Genomic DNA, 23,373 nt, shown 5'->3' with positions numbered 1-23,373 from the left:
AGAGAGGATTAGTCTCCTAATATGCTCATCACTCAAGACTGTATGGTTATGGAAGGCATGTTGAGCATTCTGTGGGTTGCTTATATTAGGCACATTTTTAATGGTCTGGGCCATCTCTAGATATTTACTGACCTAGAAGGTATATCTAGGAGAGATATACCATGACTAAAACAGGCATTTTATGAAAGGGCGGCTGTGGAACAGGAGGGGGTGGCCCTCCACAAATTCGCCATGCATCAATTTTTCATGGTGAAAAATTGTACTTGGAATGGAGCACTACATTGTCGTTGGAGATGTCTAACTTTAACTTCAGGCTGTTAACATATTTCAGCCTTAACATGTCCTAACAACTTCTGTTCCCCAAGAGGTCTTTGTGCAAAGTTTCAGACCTTCCACCTTGTTACTGTGATGATGTTTCTCCACCTGACTCCCTCCACATTGTCATGATATGCCCCAGATTTAACCATCTTCATTATAAATTCATCCGCCCACTTCTTTTGTCCATGAATTTCAATCAAGTTAGGCTGGCCTTTCTCTTTCTTGAAATGTTAAAATCACCAACCATCTGTTTTGACCAAACTCATTTTTATCCGGGGTTATTAATGGGCGGTGAATGTTAGTATCTGTTTTCTTTTTTAAACAATTGGGTTTTGTCCCTTTTAGCTGGTTTTAATACTGCGATTGTACCAGTTTGCCATAGAAGCTTAATTGCTTCCTTTATTCATTCATTTATAATTTGTAGAGGTGGCATGCTAATGATGTTCTATGCTATATATTTCATATGTATACTTTTGTGATTTTCAAGAAAAATCGAATACACTTTTTTACTTACATCAAGTACGTAAGAAGGGGTGTGACTTCAACCTAAAAATCTGCATATACACTCTAGCTACTCTAATGACTTGTGCTAATTTTCTGCAGGATAAATAAATATACTAAAGCTGGTTTATAGTGAGGAATTAACATTGTCATTTACAATACGTCTCAAGAGTTAAGAAAATATTTGCTGTTAACCTACTATACAAAGGGACAAACAGTCATTGGACAGTGGAAGTTTCTAACAATTTCAATTTTTTGGGGAAATATTCTTTAGGTATATGCGAACATGTGCAATAAAAAAATGCTGTCACTCAAAGTGAAAACATTCAATGGCTGGAGTCGGCGGGTCTGTTGATCTCTACCTTTTTCTAGGGTGGGAGGGAGTATAATTTGAGTAACATTTCAACAGACTTATTGTGAAAATGTTGATTGGGAGCCTCTATATATGTATGTTTTTGTTGTATATTTTTGGGAAAAACATGAGGCTGGCGAGACTGCTAAGACTGTCTGACTTAGACCATACCTTTCATTCAATAAAAACTGTGGTCTGGATACCAAACCTATTAGTAATTTCATTTCATGAAGTAAAAGGTATTATTCACTCTAAATCACAATTCATTGTTTAAAGTAAAGTGCTAGAGAGTGTCATAGTCATCAATCAGCAATTCGGCCTTGAGCAGCGTGTAAACTGGATTCGAATTATATACTATTCTTTACCAATCAAAAGGCTGAAGCTGCATAAAAAACAGGAACCTTTTTATTCAGCTCCGAAACATTTTGTAAGCATACAACGATGCCAACAGTCTCCCAGCTAAGGGTTTGCCTTTACTTACCCAAAGACCAGGCGAAGATGCGGTTGTCTGTAACAACTGACACAAAATCTTCAAAATCCACTCTCCCATCTCCTGTAAAAAGAAAATGAGATCATTTAACACCAAACTCAGTGACACAAAGTCAGGGGAGGGGGTATTGAGGCATATGCAACACCAGCAAGGTAGGCACACTGACAAAATGTCCATAAAAAAATCATGCCGATAATGCATATAATATCTACACTGCGGCCACTCAAAATGCATTGCATGAAAAACATATCATAAAAATACTGTGAAATAAATCAGCAAAATTAAAGGAGTTCTCAAGGTAACCAAGACACCAAACTCATGGGATGTACAGTTTAAAGGACATTCCTTATTTTTGTGAAAGACGTACTTCAACACTGCTCATCTAGAGGTAAACCTCAGTCACCAATTCTAAGGTGTTTTAAAAAACCTATGGTGTCCAGGCCATCGTTCTTTAGAAAATGCACTATGCCTAACATCTTGCATGGCAATTCAATTCCATTATGTATCTCACTTATTATTCATTTTCTGTTCCAGAAAAACTAGCGTAAAGTGCATTATACAGTTTAGCTGAACTGCTAACTCTCTTCCATGCCCTCACAAGGGGACCAATCATTTTAAAACTATGTCTCCTCACTAATTAGGCCTCGTTTTGGATTTGGAGTAACACACATTCTATCCTGATATACACAGATATATACTCAAGCAGGTTTTATCGTGTTCCCTACTCACTATCTCCTTCTAAGACAGCAGCTTCACAACGTCTGGCAGTAAATTCACACTCTGGGGAGTGGTACCGCACATCAACCCTGAAACTTCAGACAATATGCACTCTCCTTGCTTCGATCAGTAAGACTGAAAGAACCAACGGTGTTGAATGTCACCCATTGATTGGGAAAGGCTTCAGAGCAGTACAGCTTATCAAGTTCGTCTCATGAAAGAATATACAAAGCCGTAAAAATAAAACCTTGGTCACTGTCGAACAAGCTGATAAAAATCTCTAATAGTAGAAAATACCCTACAGAATACAGCACTGTATACTCTACTGGTTTCTTGTTCACCTATTGATCACCCAAAAAGCAGTCTTACTCTAGGATCAGGCTTCTCCAAAGAGTAGCTCGTCCATCAAACCCCTTTAGTATCGCTTTGTTCGCCTTGAGTTGGCAGGGTATGCCCAGACTTGGGTCCCTTGCTCACTCTACCACCATTCAAGATAGCCTGGCTGATGAGGATTATGAATCCGAAACCGGTCCCAGGATGATTGTTTCCGGTCCAGGGAAGACATGGCTTGGCAGTTCGGGCTGGACTGTTCCCATGAGGCACAGGGTCAGACTGATTTGCATATGACCATGTCTGAACTGGGGTGGTGGAGTGAGCTAAAGAATGATGATGGATTACACCCAGATCAGTTGACTGGGGGTGAGTGTTTGATTTGCTCAAAGACTCCTTCCATCATCCCCTTTGGTACTGCTTTGTTCGCCCTGAGTTGGCAGCGTATGCCCAGACGTGGGTCCCTTGCTCACTCTACCACTGGTTTCAAGATAGCCTTGCTGATGAGGATTATGAATCCGAAACCGGTCCCAGGATGATTGTTTACGGTCCAGGGAAGACATGGTTTGGAAGTTCGGGCTGGACTGTTCCCATGAGGCACAGGGTCAGACTGATTGCATATGGCCATGTCTGAACTGGGGTGGTGGAGTGAGCTAAAGAATGATGATGGATTACACCCAGATCAGTTGACTGGGGGTGAGTGTTTGATTTGCTCAAACACTCCGTCCATCATCCCCTTTGGTATCGCTTAGCTCTCCAACTACCATTTAAGTAGCTCCCCTGTGCGCATCCCAGCCTACTAAATTAGAACTTTTTTAGGTCTTGCTGAGCCAGCGTATGCGCTGCTCTGCGAGAAATTTAGTGTGTGGGTTTTTGAAGTGCTGCCACAGACTTTTGGTGGCCTACCGCTTGCGTTCACGAGCGCAGCCGCCATCTGTCTTTGATCGCGATCACTTTCACTTTCGCGGGCAGCGCGGCCGTTCTTTCTCCTCACGTGTTCTCATCTTCGCTTCTTTTTTTAAAGGAGGAAAACAAACCAGCACAGAGGAGCCGCATCTAATTATGAACCACCCGTACATGGTGCCGTCGTCTCCTTTCACTTCTCTGCAGTCTCCGGTGAGCTCCAGCGCTTTTCTGCACTCTGCTTTGCTTGAATGAGACCCTGCACGTGCATAGTTGTTTCCTGTTCTGTGGCGAGTGCTGCTACGAGGTGATGCACCTTAAAGAGGAAGGTGTTTAGTGTCTTTCTTTTAAGTGAAAATACAGCAGTGTCATCCCCACCACTTCTCTTGTCAATGTCAAACGCAGCCCTCTTATCATCATTCTGGAAGGTTCTATCGTGAAAACACGATGGTTTCTTGAAGCGTAAATGCAGTCGCATTAAGTAAAGCTTTCACACCACCTCCTGCAAATTTTTAATAAGGAGTTTAACCCCATGATAGTAGCCCTTGGTTTACAGTCTCACTGAGGAACGGCCCTGACCATCGACAAAGCTTCAGTGAATGTTACAGGTCTTTGATAGAGGTGTCCTGTCCCTTCTCATAAAGAGAGCAACTTGAGCATACATGCCGACATTTATGAACAGGAAAGGGAGATTAAAAAAATAAAAACAGTCGGTAGAATGTATGTCTCCCATTGACTTCTATTGAAGCAGAGGTATTTTCAGGTGAGACAGAAAAAGCACTTATTTGTTGTGAACTATTTCAGAAAATAAATATAATGCCTTTATCAAGCATCTATGATTTTTCTTTGTTTCCCCCTGAAGACTTTTATATGAATGTGAGCTGCTCAGTTTGTAGAAGCACATGTGCTGTGTTTAAGGTTAGCTCCCCCAGTGGAAGACTGCACCCCTTGGGTTACAGTCTTTGCTGAAGTTTATATCAGAACACATGGTACCCCTTCTTTAGCTGCTTTACAGGATATATTGAAGGAGCTACAGAATGAGTATGGGCCAGCACCTGCCCTATACTTAAGAAGAACATTAGTTACTTACCTGTAAACTGTGGTTCTCCAGTATTGGTGTCTTTCATAGATTCACATGCTTGAATATTCCCCGTCGTCAAAGTGGGAGTCCCACGGTACATAAAATAGTAGTAAAATATATATATATATATATATACATATAGAAAATATATAATTATACATATAAATATCAAATGTAATACATATAAAATATAGAAATAAAGTTAAAAGTACCATAGAACTAAAAAGGCCCATAGAAGCCTTAAAGGGAGAATTCACTTTAGTAACATATCACAGTCATTATAATAGTCCACATTCCAGCCAATCAGGCAGCAGCACCCTCTAGAACCTTCTCCTCAGAAGCTCAGGCCCTCAGATTTTCGTAGCACTGAAGTGAGCCATAGTGCATAAGGAGAAGAGAGCCCCTGAGGGGAGGAAGGGTGGGTCGCATGTGAATCTATGAAAGACACCAATACTGGAGAACCACAGTTTACAGGTAACTAATGTTCTTCTCCAGTATTAGGGGTGTATTTCATAGATTCACATGCTTGAATAAGAATAGAAAGCAGTAAACCAAAGCACGAGTCATAAAAGGCAGTGTAAAACCAAAGTAAGTAAAGTCAGTGCACATATGAACATAGCATACATTTAGACATATGGCAAAACCTTTTATGACAGGGGGCGGGAAGCAACAGAGGCTCACCTTAGTTGAAAAGATTTCGTAGCACTGCCTGGCCCACAGCAGCGTCTGCAGCGTCCGCTGACTCCAGACAGTAGTGCCTCGTAAAGGTGTGTCTGCTCGACCACGTTGCAGCTCTGCAGATCTGGCGCAGAGGCACTCCAGCAAACAGGGCGGTAGATGATGCCACAGCCCTTGTCGAGTGTGCTCGCACCGGAGCACAAAGAGGCTTTCCAGCCCATTGATGGCAGAAGAAATCCATCTAGTAATTGATGGTTTAGTGACTGGCTGTTCTTTGCACATTCGGCAATAGGCCACAAAGAGCTGGTCTGATTTTCGAAAAGGAGTGGTGCGCTGAATGTAGAATTTTAGGCAACGGTTTAAATCCAAGGTATGTAGAGAACGTTCAGGGGGAGACTGAGGATTTTAGAAGAAAGTCCTGAGAATGACAGGCTCATTAAGATGGAAATCCGTAGGAACCTTGGGGATAAATTTTGGATTTGTACGCAAAGTAACAGCGACCTTGGAAAATTGAAGAAATGGATGTTGAATTTTGCATGCTTGAATGTCACTTACTTGCCTGGAGGATGTAAGCACGAGTAGGAGAGCAACCTTCCACGTGAGGAATTTTAAGTCTGCTGAATGGATGGGCTCAAAAGGAGGTAGGAGGAGCTGAGATAAAACCAGATTCAGGTGCCAAGCAGGCGGCGGACGACGTATGGGCGGATACATTTGAAAGTGGCCCCTGAAGAACTGCTGTATGATCCGAGAGGAATACAGTGATGTGGAACCATCATAACGAAAGCGAGAAATCGCTGCCAGAAAGACTTCAAGAGTGGAATGAGAAAGGCCTGACTTTGCTAGAGATAGGAAAAAAGGCAGGATTTGCTCTGGCTTGGCGTGCATCGGATCAAGGGCTTCCTTAGGACACCAGACACAAAACCGCTTCCATTTCAATTGATAGGTCTTAATGGTGGAAGGAGCGCGTGCATGAGCCAGCACTTCCCTGCACTACGGAGCAATATTCAAACGTGCAAACTCATTGTGCTCAGGTGCCAAGCATGCAGTTGGAGATATGCCGGATCCGGATGGCAAATCCGTCCCTGGGTCATGGTGAGCAGGTGAGGCAGAGGGCGAAGAAGAATCGGATTGCACTGGGAAAATAGGAGGAGATCCGTGAACCATGGGCAACGTGGCCACCTGGGCGCAATCAGTATGATGTGACAGGGTTGAAGCCTCATCCTGTGCAACAGGTGCGGAACGAGAGGGAGCAGAGGAAAAGCGTAAACGAATTTGTTCGACCAATTGATCGAAAACGCATTCCCGCTCGACTCTCTGTGGGGATGCCGACTTGCAAAGCGTAGGCATTTGCGGTTGGTCGGAGTAGCAAACAGATCCATCTGTAGTTGGCCCCACTGACGAAAGATGTACTCCAGAGTTGGTTGGTGGAGTTGTCCACTCGTGATTGTCTGCAAGTGATCTGCTGAGAGTGTCGGCAAGGACCTTGGAGACACCCGGCACGTGAACTGCCGTCAGGTGGACCTGATGGTGAATCACCCATTCCCAGATTTCTTGCGCCTGCTTGGAAAGCAGAAGAGACCTCTTACCTCCCTGTTTGTTGAGGTAGTGCATGCTGGTGGTGTTGTCTGTCCGTACCAGCAGCGATTGGCCTTGAATCAGCATCCGGAAAGATTTTAGGGCAAGGAAGATGGCCAAGAGTTCTAGGCGATTATTATGCCATGTGCGTTGAACTGCAGTCCATTTGCCCTTGACCGACATCCCGTCGAGATGTGCCTCCCAACCCTCCAAGCATGCATCCGTTGTGAGGGTAAGCGTAGGAGCTGTCTCCTGGAAGGGCCACCCGGCAGCGATGTTTGGAAGGTGAGCCCACCATTCCAATGCTGTTTGAATGCGGGGGGTCAGGTAGAGTTTGTCGTTGAACGACCCCGAGATTTGTTTCCATTGTTTGTCCAACTCCTCTTGCATGACTCTCATATGAAGTCTGCAGTGCGGAATCAGATGTATGCAAGAGGAGGCCATGCCCAGAAAGGATTTCAACATCCGGACAGAAACGGACCATTTTGATCTTAGAAAAGCGACCATCTTTAGTATGCGAACTTGTCGCTCCTGTGAGACAAACACCTGTGCCAGACGAGAATCGACTAAGGCTCCTAGAAAGATTCTCTGTTGTGATGGGCGAAGATTAGACTTTTCCTGATTGATAGCAAGGCCCAAGGTGCGAAAAAGTGACAGGCAAGTCTGAGTGTGTTGCCTTGCTGCTTGACATGTCTGAGCCTTTATCAGACAATCGTCTAGATAAGGGTAAAATTGAATGCCTTGCAGGCGAAGGAAAGCTGCGACCGGAGCCATGATCTTTGTAAAAACTCTCGGCGCTGAGCCAAGGCCGAATGGAAACACCTTGTACTGGAAGTGCTTCGATCCGACAGTGAAGCGAAGATATTTTCTGTGTTTGTGATGTATTGGCACATGAAAATATGCATCTTGGAGGTCGATAGTGGAGAGGAACTCCCCGGGATTGAGGTACTGTAAAATTTCCAGTAAGGTTAACATTCGAAATGTTTGTGATTTGATGAACTTGTTGAGGGCTCGTAAGTCCAGAATGGGGCGCCACTCTCCCGACTTTTTCTTGATTAAAAAGAAGCGGGAATAAAAGCCCTTGCACTGTTGTACTCGAGGAACCACTTCGACAGTCCCTTTTTGTATCATGATCTTGACTTGAGCCAACAGTTCTTTTAGATGAGCTGGGGGCGGGCCAGAGGGTTGGCGGGTGGGGGGAAATTTTGTAAACGTGTCCCTTTAAGATGACATCGAGGACCCAACGATCAGAAGTTATTTGTGACCAATTGTAGAAGTTTTGGGAGATTCGACCTCCAATTTTCAGAGTCGGAGAACACTTTATCCTGGGGAAGTCACTGCTTTTTAGAGGTGGTACCACCTCTGTAGTTAGTTTTCCTCCGATAAGGTCTTGAATCGGATTGGCGATTTTGAGACTGGTAATTGTATCTCTGCTTGTTGTCGCCATAGGAACGATACTGGGAGGAGCCACGAAAATTCGAAGAGTTGCCTCTGCCACGTGCTCCCGGAAAAGGCCGCTTCCTGTTTTGGAGGGTTCCTAAGGCACGAGCAGTATCCGTGTCTTTTTTGATGGATTCCAGGGCATCGTCTACATGCTTGCCAAAAAGAGAATCACCGTCGTATGGCAAGTCAAGAACTCTCGCCTCTACTTCAGGTCAAAAAGCTGTAGATTTGAGCCAGCTTTGGCGTCTTAAAACAGCAGCTCCAGCAAATTGCCTGAATCCTGTTGAAGAAATGTCAACAGCACAATCAATAATCTCCGAAGAGATCTTCTCTCCTTCTTGGACAATTGTCTGGGCCTCGGCTCGGATGGAATCTGGAAGCTGGGTAACCAAAGCTGCAATTTCTGACCACATTTGACGGTCATATCTTCCGAGGATGGCCAGGGCGTTTGCTGCTCTGACCGTTGTGGCAGCCATGGTGGTGAATTTCTTTCCGATAGAGTCTAATCGGCGCCCTTCCTGGTCCGGAGGAGAAGTTAGCGGAGTGGCAGGATTACGCGACCGCTTCTGGGCCGCCCGCGTGATGACTGAGTCCGCCTTAGGATGTGAAACAAGGCATGCTGGTGAGTCTGCAGGTGCCTTGTATTTCTTGTCAAGACGTGGTAGTACAGCTGGGATGGAATTTGGCTGCTCCATAAGTTTAAGACCCTCTTGCCAAATAAAATCAATAATTGGTATGGTATGGGTCTGCTTTAGATGCTGGTCCTTGAAATCATAGAGGAAGCAATCTTGTTGCTGCACCTCCAGGTTTAAATGGAAACGCTTGGCAGCACGTACCATTAGATTGTGGAAACTTCCGATGTCCACTGGCGGGGAAGCCAAGGGCGATGTCGATGGTGTAGACGGCGTCTGGGCCCTATAGTTATCCCAATCCGTGAGGACGTCATCGTCATCCTGATCTGTGTCCTGTTGCACATCCTCATCATTATCTGTATCCGGCTGTGGACGAACCAGTGACCGCGGCGTTACAGCAGGTAGTGGTGCTGGCGCCGAAGGTTGAGGAGCAGGTGAAGTGGGCGCAGATGGAGGGAATCTGCGATTGTAATCGTCCAGCATATGTTGCAGGTTGGACACCAAAGAGAACGGTATTTGAGTCATTGGTTCCTCATGAGGCGCATCCAACTGATCGTCATGGACGGGAAAGAGAGCACTCCCCTCCTCCTCATCCTCATCTTCTTGGCACTTTATATTGAGTTCAGAAGGACTGGACGCAGGACGAAAAACGTCATTCACATAAGAACCATCATTGGAGTTCTCTTCTGCAGACTCAAATAACTGTGCTGGAAGACTGGCATCACTAGTAATAGGACTCAACTGTAGTGGAACCGGGCGTTTGACCACTGAAGCTGTTACCACTGTGAAAGTACTTGCAGTAGCAAGGAAATGGTGTGTCGTCGACTATCCCGTCGACGAGGTGGCAGTGGAAACAATTGTAGATGGTATTGTCAATGCGGGACCCGCTGACGAAGGTTTTTGAGCCATTGACGGTGACAATGTTTTCCCCTTAGCTTTCGTCGACTTAGATTTTTGCGCCGTCGATGAAGAGGATGCCGTTGTCGTTGGTTTCGCCGTCGACGAGGCAGTCGTCGATGAAGGTGGTATCGTCGGTGTAGACGGCACCGTCGACGAGGATGTCGCTGTCGACGGGCTGGTCACCGTCGATGAGGATGTTGCCGTCGATGAAGATGGGACCGTCATCGACTAGGAACGTGTCAACGAACACTTCGTCGACGAATGCTTCTTAGCCAGAGCCATCGACGAGACAGGTTTGACGGTCGTCGACGAGATTTTAACAATGGAGGAGATTGGTCTCACCTCTTGAAGCGTCGTCGACGAGGTAGACGTCGTCGTCGTTGTCTTCGTTGACATTTAACATGTCGTCGTCATGGTAGGTACAGCGTCGACGGATCTTGTAGTCGTCGACGGACGTGTCGACAAGCCCGTCGACGAGCCAGCGCCCGTTTCTGATGACGAGGGCACAGCTTGGGACTGCGACGCCAGAGAACCAGGTCCCGTAGGCGTAGAGGCTGGCGGATCCCGTGGGGAGACAGTTTTAGAGACGTCGACGAGCTTCTTTCTCTTCAGGAAAGGAGAAGGCATCTCTGTCTCTGACCCACGCTTAAGAGAGGCCTTAGAATGGAAAGAAGACACGCTCTCCATATCAGAAGCTGGATTTTCTGAAGTCTTCAACTTCTGTAGCCACAGAAGGAGACAGGCCTCTCTATCTTTCAAAGTCTTCGAAGAGAAAGTCCTGCAAAACTTGCAGTTCCTTACCTCATGATCCGGGTAAAGGCAGTAAATGCACTTACTGTGAGGATCTTCATGAAAAAGGCAAAGCTTTCCACAAGAAAAACATGGCCTGAATAAAGATTTTTTAGTTGAAGACATCTTAAGAGTTGAAGTAAGCAATAGAAGTAGAAAAACTGAGCAGAGCTCAGGGAGACTCCCTTCACATGACGTGCGGTAGAAAATCTGAGGGCCTGAGCTTCTGAGGAGAAGGTTCTAGAGGGTGCTGCTGCCTGATTGGCTGGAATGTGGACTATTATAATGACTCTGATATGTTACTAAAGTGAATTCTCCCTTTAAGGCTTCTATGGGCCTATTTAGTTCTATGGTACTTTTAACTTTATTTCTATATTATATATGTATTACATTTGATATGTATATGTATAATTATATATTTTCTATATGTGTATATATATATATATATATATATATATATATATATATATATATATATATATATATATCACAATCCAAGTCTCTCCCTTTACGAAGAAAACACACAGGCTGCTTTCTGGATGCTAAAGTGTTCTTTATTTAAGGCACAGAATCTGGTAGCTGCCTACCGACGCGTTTCGCCACTAAGGCTTGGTCACGGTAAAATCCATTTGTGCTAGGTGCTATTTACATACCAAATAGTTTGCATAGAAACAGGACTAGTACTGGCCACTTTGCTAGGAAATTTTGGCAGACATCTTAGATTGATAAAGGTTCATATATCACCCATGTTGCCACGATTTAACACTATGCTGTACATTTTGAACAATTATACATGAAATATCTTGCCCCAGTGGGCTAGTGTTGATTGTTATCACGCAATGTACATTTTTGCTGTTTCATCCATAACATCTCGCCCAAGTGGGCATGAATAAATCGGCACAATGTCCGCCCAAATTGGGCACTTTTATCGTGGACAACGTTCAGCAATTGTGTTAATGCTCAATTCCACAATTTCCGGATATTTCACTGGATCATAAATTCCTGTACAAACAAAAAGAAATAGCAAGAATGTGCATAAAAATTTAAAATTCTTAATTCTCATCAATATATACAAGATTAAAAAGAAATTTATAGAGGCGATTAGACTGGGTCTTTTCTACTGTATTAATATTATAGATGGACTGATAATTCTTCACTACAATTCATCCCTAAAGGCTGTAGTGTTTCAAAATCAATAATAAATTTAGATTCTAGAATTCTCAATTGATGGAGTCTATCTCCCCCTCTCACGGATTGATTGACTGCATCCAACACCACATATTTGAGTAAATTGTCATTCTGATCATGGTACGTCTTAAAGTGACGAGCAACAGGATATTGTTCATTGTTGTTCCTGATTGTTCTCTTGTGCTCTAGTATCCTGATTTTTGCCCTGTGCTTCGTGCTGCCAATGTCAAATTTTCCACAGGGACAATAAACACAGAATTGAGTATTACAATCAAAGGGCCCTTTGATTGTAAACATTCTGGAGCTGTTAGGTACCTTAATTTTCATACAGTTTTTACTGCCTTTGCAGGCTTTACATTTCATGCAGCACTCAAAACCCCCTAAACTGAAGTTTTTAGAATTGTTTCTGGATGTCACTGCATTTTTGCTTAAATCATCCTTCAATGAATTTCCCTTTCTAAAGGTTATCTGAGGGGTCTCTTTCACATGCTTACTCAAGAAAGCATCCGTGGTAAAGATGGGCCAATTTTTGATCACAATTTGGCGAACTTTATAGGCTTGCCCCGAGTAAGTAGCGATGAATCTCACCCTGTCATCTTTCTCTTCCAACAACCTCTGTTTGGGTATATATATATATTTTACTACTATTTTATGTACCGTGGGACTCCCACTTCGACGACGGGGAATATTCAAGCATGTGAATCTATGAAAGACACCCCTAATACTGGAGAAGGGAAATTATGGGCAATTTTGCCACAGTGTCCATTATGTTAAGCAACATAAAGGGAGAGGCAGCTACATTGGCTATATGCCAATGCATGAGGGATTTCACTCCTGCACAGCAGGAGGGGGAATTAGCTAAGACTATCAAAGAAACCTATGCTACCTTAGATAAACATAATTTGGGAGTCAGACCTGGGAAACCAAAACTTAAGAGTAATTCTGAAAAAGATAACTCCAAGTAAGCAACTGACTCGTCGACGCAGAACAAGTGAGATAACAAACAAAAGAATAAAGGCAAGACACAATCACATGGTGGGTCTCCTCAGAAGGAAGCCAATGAAAAAAGATATAATCTCAGAAACCGTGATAACATTAGGAAGCCTGACAGGTATCAGGATACTGATACACATTCCTGTTGTTCCTTGTAGGAGTCATCCGATACGCAATTGGAGAGGGGTGGACAGTTGGAGCACAGATCTGAAGAGCTTGTTAAGCCAAAGAAGGAATCATAACACTCATCTGACAGCATTATTAATTAAGAAGAAGAACAAACAATTCCTAAATGTCAATTCAAAAAGAAGAAGGTAGCCAGAATTAAAATCAAGCATGCCCAGAAAACTGAGGACTCTGCTTCTGAACAGGGAATGGGTAGTGCGGCAGAAGTCACAATAGCTCACTGGAACCTGATGGATTACCTGGCAGCAGTAGCACTGAGTGAGCATTTCACAGTGGAAACACCTGATGATAGGGTAAGTGATCCCCATCATTTATAGGAAATTGCGCTCAAATTGAGGGGGGCATACCCAGGAATATCAAGGCTCTTATTTGAGAGAACTTGACGTATGGTTATGATATTATTTTGGCTGAAAAAGACTGGCCACCTGAGTTTGTAATGGAATGCCCAAACTGGAAAACTGTAATTTTACCTGCTTTCTCCGACCTTGTTCCAGAATCAGGGAAACATTCTAAAGCCAAGGAGTGGGCACTAGCTCCTGTATTATATCATCATCATGTGGGGTGGGATGATGAGCCACCTCATCACGAAATCCAGTTGAAATCAACTCCTCAACCCCAAAGACAATACCTAATAAAACATGAAGCTAAAAAACAAGTTAGGGAAATCCTAGAACAACTTGAATACCAAGGTGTGATAGAATCTTGCACCTTGTCAATGAATAATCCTTTCTTTCCAATAATGAAACCATACAATTCACACCGTCTAGTGTAAGATTACAGGCATTTAAATACATCTACTCACACTTTCGTAGTACAAAATGCACACAGTGCGGCAGAAATGAATAACATTGTGCGGAAAAAATCCAAACCAAAACTAGATATCGCAAATGCATTTTTCTGCCGAAATAACGCACCTGACAGCAGATGTTTTACAGCATTCGCAGCGCTAGGCTCGCAGCGGCAATTTTGTTGATTGCCCCAGGGGTATTAAAATAGCCCTGGGCTGTTTTCCGCCAGAGTGATGATATTTATCTAACAGACGATGAATAATGGAACACTTGGACAGAGTAGACTGCATAGTTCTGGGGTAGTTCACCTGGGCTACATATTTTATTAAAACAAATTAAAAATTGCCCTTCTCAATGTCCTATTTTTGGGATATGAATTATCAAGTGAAGGTAAAAACCTAGTGACCCATTTTTTAGAAAAATATGCATTGCTCCAACCTCCAATGAATCTGAAAAGATTACAATCCATTTTAGGGTTTTTAAATTTTGGCAGAAGATACATTTTGGATTATGCAGAAGGTATAAAACCAACCTATGATTTAATAATACTAGACTATTGAAGCACACATTGGACACAGGAACACACAAACATTTTGCAATTCTGTACAAGCTGATATGATAGCTTCCAAACCACAAACCTGGTGATCCACGTAGTCGCTGGACCATCTAGGTACACTTATATCAAGTTCAATGAAGTTGATACAGTAACATTAGCATACAAATCACATTTTACTCAAATGCTGAAATGCGTTTTACACCAATTGAGAAGATTCTCACAGCGGTACAGATTGTGAAGTGAGAGAGAGCACTAGCTCAGGGTAAACGCATAATTGTCATAACCCCGGTACCGACATTAGAGGCCATCAGCAGAGCAAGCATTCCAAATCCAAATCCACATCCACAATAAGTACAAACTGTTGGTACTGCTGCCATTGCTGCAATCACTCATTCTAGTATGAGAATAGACAGAGACATCATGGTGGTTGTCAATGCCGTGTGCAATGTCACCCAACCACGGCTTGTGCAGGTAAGAGCGGTGGGCCGGGTTGGGGGGATTCAACAGACGACCACGAGGGGAAATTAAATAATAAATTTCCCTCATCGCCGTCTGCCTAAATCCCCCCCACCCAGCCCCACAGCCCAACTTACCTGCACTGCCAGCGGCTGTACAAAACATACCATATGCTCAGATTTAAAGAGCGGGGGATAGAGTCACTGATCGCAGACTGGAGTTAATACTAGTGGTACATGAGGGTCTGAGTTCAGAACACACAGGGATTACTGCTACAGTTTAATTACTACAGCAGCGATATTGGTGGCTAGGTCTTACCGAACAGACCAATAACTTTGTCTTTAAATTTGACATCTTCCAGCAGATGAAGGGCTCAATCGTCACCTGTATTGATTTCAAACAAGTCTCTCGCTTGTGTCTATTTGGACAACTAAGGCCCCTTACAATCTGATGGGGCTTACAAGTACATTTTGGTGGCAGTGGATTCATGCTCTAGATTCCTGGGAGTATGGCCACATTGGTCGGCTGATCCCCAACTGTTTTCAAAGACTTGCAAGCCTTCATCAGGACATATGCAATTGGCACACTACATTCCAACCAGGGTCCGGCGTTTAGCTCTTGGGTTTACAAAGAAGCCATGGGAAGTTTGGCTCTGACCTTGCAGTACTCCTCCCCCTATAATCCTAAGGGAAATGTGGTAGTTGAGAGGTAAACAGTGACTTAAAGCAGTCTTAAACAGCAAGGGTACTAGGCTCAGGTAGCAGTAGGGTTCATCACCTATATGGGTTCCAGAGGGCACTTAACAACATGCCAAGAACGGATCACTGAAATATTATCGACGGTCACATTATCGACTTACTAAAATATCGTAGAAAATGTATCGAGTACTAAAATATCGATTTTCTATACTTATTACACAAACTACTAAAATATCGACTACAAAATATCGAGTATTAACAATCTCGAATACATAAATATCGCCTTAGTAAATATCGACTACAAATATATCGTTGTTCATGAAATTACCACAAACACTACAAAAATATCGACTACTAAAATATAGACTACAAAAATATCGTAAAAAAAAAAATATCGAGTTGCTTTCTCTACATTTCATGTCTAAAATACCATATTAATAGTCTATAAAAGTCAGTGCTCTATAGAAAAAACATTTTACATATAATACCTGTTACTTTTATCACCTTCCTATTTAACTACATTTCCTATACATTCTATAAAATGCGTTCTATCTTTTGGAAAATATTCTGCACATTTAACTAACATTTTCATGATTTTTAACCACTTACATATCTATTTTATTTAACAAATAACTGGCTTTAATGCAGAAATCACCACATACCACCATTCTCACATCGACAAACATACCAATTAACCCAAAAAAATTCAAACTAGCCTATACAATCCTTCCTTTCACCCTGCAACCAATTAAATGAAAGCACACAAAATACACATACTATAAAAGGGATACATACATTCTACCATTTGGTGCTGCTAACTCTTAGAAAGAAGATGCCAAAACTCTGAAGATTTCTTCCTGACCAAACATCTTTAAAGATCCAGCTCACTAGCTAATTATTCAAGTAAGTAACAGTGCATTATGTAGAAATCTAAATTAGTAGTGTGATAATGTACTTATATCTCCTAACTCTTGCACTTATTTACTTTTTATCTCCTTCTACATTTCTGATAGAAAGTACTACAAATAAATACATAATACATGTTCCTATTTCTTCACCTGGAAAATCAGATAGTAAGTATACATTAATGTTGTGTTATACACCAACTGCTTTTTTTAAACACTATTTCACCAGATTTATTCTCTATTTTAAACATTTTATTCACAGATAATCAGAGAATTTCCTATCTCTATACTACAAATCTATAAAAGTAGACTCATTAAACATGTAAGTATATATGTTTTTGTTAGTAAACCCCCAATATAATAAATCATATTTTCTAAACAACATATCTTGCATATTACATCTTCCCTACAGATCCAATTATAACATCCAACATCAACTATACCAAAAGACAAAACGACCCTTGTAAAAAATGTAAGTATAATTGTAATTGGCCTAAAACCTCAGAAATCAAACAAAATATATGTTCTTAACACCATGTTATGTTTTTTATATTTTCTCAATAGATATTCAGAATACATCATACATCTATTCTACCTACAGCAAACAAAACTACTTTTTTTCAAGTGATTATACTTTTAAATATTTGCCATTTACCAACAATTCCAAAAATTGTTAATAATATTGTACAATTATTTATTCTATCTTCTCTACAGATCAGAACTTTATAACCTTGATCTACTGCACCCAATTCTACAAATCAACTATTTTATCAAGTAAGTATATGTAACGTTCACATCAAATGTAGTAGTAAACTAAAATAAAAACTGCTTTGTCCTAGAAAAATCGTTTGTTATGTGTAAACATTAACTTAGCATTTTTATATTCTCATACCAACAGTAAATCAAGAAATACATACAAGAAAAGACTTCAAAATACAGTTCTGAATTTCTGATTACTACTGTTAGTAACTGTAAGTATAAATACATAATTAATTATGTTAGCACCACAAAGTGAAAGATATATTTTATAATTTTGTTTCTTTCTACTCTTTCCTAGAACAAGTTAAGCTAAATGACAGAAGGTGCAGAATTTGTGATGTCACAGAAAAATAAATTACTGTTATGTTATATGGGTTATGTTTATAATCAGGAAAGACAAAGTGGTAGAAAAGTTTTCTGGAAATGTACAAAATATTACTCTAACAAATGTTATGGAAGGGCTACAACTGAGGAAACTAGTGTGTTATTTACCAGGGAACACAATCATCCCCCCAATGTCACAGAAATTGAAATAAGAGATGCTTTAGAAAGTATAAAAACTGCTAGCACACAAAGTGATAAACCAACAACACAAATCCTTAAGGAAGAACTGTTAAAAGTCCCAGCCCATGCTTCCGGTCAACTACCCTCTATTGAATCCCTAAAACGCACAATTGCATACACTAAAAGACGCACTTGCACAACCCCACCCAACCCTACTACTTTTGATGAAATTATTATTTCACCAGAAATGTCCATCACACACAATAAAGACAAATTTATCCTTTTTGACAATGAAAGCAGTACAAACAGAATCATAATGTTTGCAACTGCAAGTAATTTACGAAAAATCCAACAGTGTCCCCAATGGATGATGGATGGAACATTTAAACCATGCCCAAAACCTTTTTATCAACTATATTCCATCCACGGTTTATACCATAACTATAACATCCCTTTCATTTACTGTTTGCTACCAAACAAACAGCAAAACACTTATGCAGAAATATTAAATGTTCTCAAAAATGAAATCAATAATTATTTTCCAGAAAAAATAATTATTGATTTCGAATTAGCTATGATTAATAGCATTTTGAGAACATTTCCCCACACAGCAATCCAGGGTTGCTACTATCATTTCAACCAGAGCATATGGAGACATCTCCAGAAATCCACTTTAAGTATTCTATACTCAACAGATAGCACATTTGCCTATCAAATAAAAAAATTGATTGCACTGGCCTACGTTCCTGTTACCGATGTAGCAGAACACTACAATTTATTAATTGACAGCACATATTACAAGAGGAATGAAGATAAACTAACGCCATTACTGGACTATTTCGAAGATACATGGGTGGGAAGGTTGCACAGATCTGGACATCGACGCCAACCCAAATTCCATATCCCTTGGTGGAATGTCTATCTTAGCACTTTAAACCAAGAGGCTAAAACAAACAACAGTGTAGAAGGGTGGCATAATGCTTTCCAAGCTACCACAAGCAGAGCCAGACCCACATTCCATAACCTAGTAGAAGCTTTGAAAAAAGAACAAAGCTATCAAGAACTAAGAATGGAACAATCTGTGACCCAAATTGGTCCAAAACTAACGAAACAAACTAAACAAATGTTCCGACTACTGCAAAGTCAAGTCACACTATATCCGACAACTAGAGGATTAGAATACCTGTCAATAATTGCAAAAAGCCTACTATAAAAATGTCTACAATAGATACTAATCTCTTATTACAATAATTATACATATAACAATAGAAAAATGTCTGTTAAAATTATAAATAATACATATTTGTTTAAGAAACGGATCAAAAGTTCGTACCATATTTGTGAACAAATATGCAATATTTATAATTACATCACACATACACATTACATTAAGTTCAACATTTCCCACCCAACAAAATAATTACTTAAAATACTTACAATTTGTGTTGATGAAAAAAACGTAATAAAGCAAAATACAGTCCATTGCAATGTATAATAATTCCAGTATAAGAAACGATCAAGAACCCGAAAATAATGTTAAAATGAAATAAACGCTCCATGAAAATCCGAAAACAGTAGTGTGGACACTTTAGCATTTAAAGTGATATACACACAACTTCTAAAAAAAAAGGTCACACATATCAATGTATCAATTCAATACGAAACCCTCCAAAAACACGAAAAACAGTTATAAAATATAAAAAACCGCTCCTGGCAAACACGAAATATAGGAGATACACGTCAAAATATAACTAGAAAAGTCATACATTAGTATCTCATCAAAAAAACACGCTTCCTTCCATGTAGTTTTCATGCGAGGAACCGGAACCTCTACAAAAAACATACATAACGAAACCCACCCACAAATAGCCCATAACATTAGTAAATAGATTCACAATTAACATTAACCATGTAAGAAGACCTTTCCTAACAATTAAAATAACATTAGAACTAAAACATACACGACGCATGTCTAACTACGACATTTAACCTAAACGCTACCTAAACAATTCATACATACACACACAAACCCTCCACAGTTAGAATATACCATCAAACATTACCACTCTGTTATAAATTGTATGTAAAATCAACCTTACCTCCCTCCACACGAAGCAACTCCCAACCGCGAGCTTCTCCAGTCCGGAATGAAGCACAATAACGTTACGCGGTAAAAAAGTAGTCCCCTTAAACCATTTTGGAAAAGGTATTATAGAAAATACAATGTTATAGTATAAAAAAGTAATACATAAACATTGTTATTTCAACAAAATAATAAACTAGACTCATTAAAAATTAAACAGTAAAAAAATAAAAAATATTTTTAATATTAAATAATATATAATAATTATTATATATTAATAATATTAAAAAATAATGTAACACTTGAAATGATATATCTAACTAATTTGTAATTGTGTAAATTTATAGGAATAATGTTGTGTTTGTTTATAACTAAACATTATAATTGTTAATGTGAATAATTAATAATAATAAATAATATAACTTATTTATTGTTATTAATAAAACATTTGTAACCATTTATAATAAAAATTATACCCTGAAATAATGTATATTTATTTATCTGAATATATATATTTCTGAAAAGAAAAAATAAATGTTTAAGTTTATTAATAAATAATAATAATAATATACTTTTTTTTTATTAATTATTTAAAAATGTTAATAATAATTTCTAAGTATTATAAAAGTATATACTTGCATAATTAATATTTTTCCAATACCAGAAATTATTAATAAACATATTATTCCCCTTTACAGTGACAAACTGAACAACATTATATATTTTTATGTGTGATATACAAACATTGTCTGAAATATGTAGGCAAAAATGTCATAAATTGTTTTTCCATATCTTCAGCAAATATAATAATTGTCATGTTACTTTATAAAAATTTAAGTGTAAAAAAAAAATATTTAATAATATTAATATATAATATTAACATAATTAAATATAACATGAATAAGCAGAATGAACACTAATTCTTTATTTATTTTTATATAAAAACTTGTTACTCAATGTTAATGTTGATAAAAATATTTATGTTCATAAAAAATGTTGTTAAAGAAATGTATGTAAAAAATTATAACATGTACATAAATATTAATGTGTTAATCTGCAAATACTACATTTCCAAAAACAGTTATTTTCTTTTTGATTGTGATTGTATTATAGTTCACATAAAAAAATATTAAAATGGTAATAAAGTTTTGTGAAAACACCCATTGTGCATTTTTTTGTAATATAATAACATGATAATTTACAATTATATGGAAATGTGCTGTACACTGATCAATTAATATTTACTATTGATACTGTAGTCAAGCTAATATAATGTATAATGTTAGACATTAACCAATAATGAATTACAAATCCTACTCCAGTCAAGCTAATATTAGGGAAGGTGCTGGATAGTGACCAATGATTACTTTCAATTCAACTCCAGTGTAGCTAATATCAGGTAATCTGCTGGACACTGACCATGTATAAATGTGAATTGCTACTTTAGTATAATGTGACAGTTAATTGTAAATTTCTTAAAAAGGTACAATAGTTAAATAATGTTATTTACATATATTTGTATAATATTTGTAGCTGAGTAGTCCAAAAATATATAAATAGAACAAAAATGTATAACTTTTTCCTACTAATTATTAGTATAATATTTTTGTAGCACACTTTATATACACCAAAGGAACCCTTAACCCAAAAAATACCCCTTTACCCAAAAACTGAAAACTGACCCTGAACCCAAAAATAAATCCTTAACCCAAGAACAGAAAACTGTCCCTGAACCCTTTAAAAAGACCCCTTTATCCAAAAACCCCAAACTGACCCAGAACCCTAAAAATACCCCTTTACTCAAATACTGAAAACTGACCCTGAACCCAAAAATATATTCCTTTACCCTAGAACAGAAAACTGACCCAGAACCCTAAAAAAAACCTTTATCCAAAACCAGAAAACTGACCCTGAACCCTTTCAAAAACCCATTTTCCAAAAACTGAAAACTGACCCTGAACCGAAAAAATATCCCTTTACCGAAGAACAGAAAAACTGACCCTCAACCCTAAAAAATAACCCTTTACACAAAAACTGAAAACTGACCCTGAACCCAAAAAAAAGCCCTTTATCCAAAAACTGAAAACTGACCCTGAACTCAAAAAAATACCCTTTCTCCAAAAACTGAAAACTGACCCTGAACCCCTAAAATATTCCTTTACCCTAGAACTGAAAACTGACCCTGAACCCTAAACAAACCCCTTTATCCAAAAACTGAAAACTGACCCAGAACACTTAAAAAAACACTTTTTCCAAAAACTGAAAACTGACCCTGAACCCAAAAAAAATCCCTTTACCGAAGAACTGAAAACTGACCCTGAACCCTAAAAAAAAACCTTTACGGAAAAACTGAAAACTGACCCTGAACCCTAAAAAAAGCCCTTTATCCAAAAACTGAAAACTGACCCTGAACTCAAAATAATACCCTTTATCCAAAAAATGAAAACTGACCCTGAACACCAAAAATATCCCTTTAACGAAGAACTCAAAACTGACCCTGAACACAAAAAAAACTCCTTCACCCAAAAACAGAAAACTGACCCTGAACCCCAAAAATATTCCTTTACCCTAGAACTGAAAACTGACCCTGAACCATAAACAAACCCCTTTATCCAAAAACTGAAAACTGACCAAGAACCCTTAAAAAAACCCTTTTTCCAAAAACTGAAAACTGACCCTGAACCCAAAAAAAATCCCTTTACCGAAGAACTGAAAACTGACCCTGAACCCAAAAAAAAAAGCTTTACGGAAAAACTGAAAACTGACCCTGAACCCTAAAAAAAGCCCTTTATCCAAAAACTGAAAACTGACCCTGAACTCAAAATAATACCCTTTATCCAAAAACTGAAAACTAACCCTGAACCCCAAAAATATCCCTTTACCAAAGAACTCAAAACTGACCCTGAACACAAAAAAAACCCCTTCACCCAAAAACTGAAAACTGACCCTGAACCCAAAAAATACCCTTAACCCAAGAACTGAAAACTGACCCAGAAGCCTAAACATATCCCTTTACGCAAGAACAGAAAACTGACCCTGAACCCTAAAAATACCCCTTTACCCAAGGACAGAAAACTAACCCTGAAGCCTTTACAAAAACCTGTATCTAAAGACTAAAAACTAACCCACAACACAGAAAATAATCCTTCCTCCAATAAACCACAACTGACACTAAAGACAAATCATATCCCTTTATCCAACACATGAAAACTGTCCCATAATAAAAAAAAACAATTACCCCAGAACTGATCAATTACCCTCAATAAATAATAACTCCTTTACCCACAAAGCCTAAACTGACCCTGAACCCTACAAATACTCCTTTACCAAAAATAAAAGTATTAATATTGTATAACTAAATATTTAATAATAAAAAAATTATTTAATATTAAATAAAAATAGCTGTAATAAAAAAATTGTTATGATTAATAATTATATTCCCTAAATAATTAATGAACAATAACTTCGAAATAATAGGCCAAAAAAATCTCATTAATATATTTACACATTTTATAATAATTAATTACGTATTAATTACTAATTAATAA

General features: G+C 39.2%; 1 protein-coding gene across 1 annotated transcript in view; it reads right to left on the bottom strand.

Annotated features, from left to right (window-relative positions):
• LOC144752810 (uncharacterized) overlaps window positions 1-3,642 on the bottom strand; it is a 280,659-nt gene extending 277,017 nt beyond the window's left edge. The window contains exons 1-2 of the mRNA XM_078640659.1: window positions 3,615-3,642; window positions 1,653-1,724 (exon numbers count right to left, since the gene is read on the bottom strand). Coding sequence (XP_078496785.1) covers window positions 1,653-1,724; window positions 3,615-3,642 — 100 coding nt within the window. The remainder of the gene's footprint in view (window positions 1-1,652; window positions 1,725-3,614) is intronic.
• Between the last annotated feature and the right edge of the window lie 19,731 nt (window positions 3,643-23,373).

The sequence above is a fragment of the Lissotriton helveticus genome, chromosome 5_1, assembly GCF_964261635.1.
Source record: "Lissotriton helveticus chromosome 5_1, aLisHel1.1, whole genome shotgun sequence".
In the NCBI taxonomy this organism is placed as follows: domain Eukaryota; kingdom Metazoa; phylum Chordata; class Amphibia; order Caudata; family Salamandridae; genus Lissotriton; species Lissotriton helveticus.
Note: the sequence above shows the minus strand (reverse complement) of the source record. Positions and strands in the feature narration are given on the sequence as shown.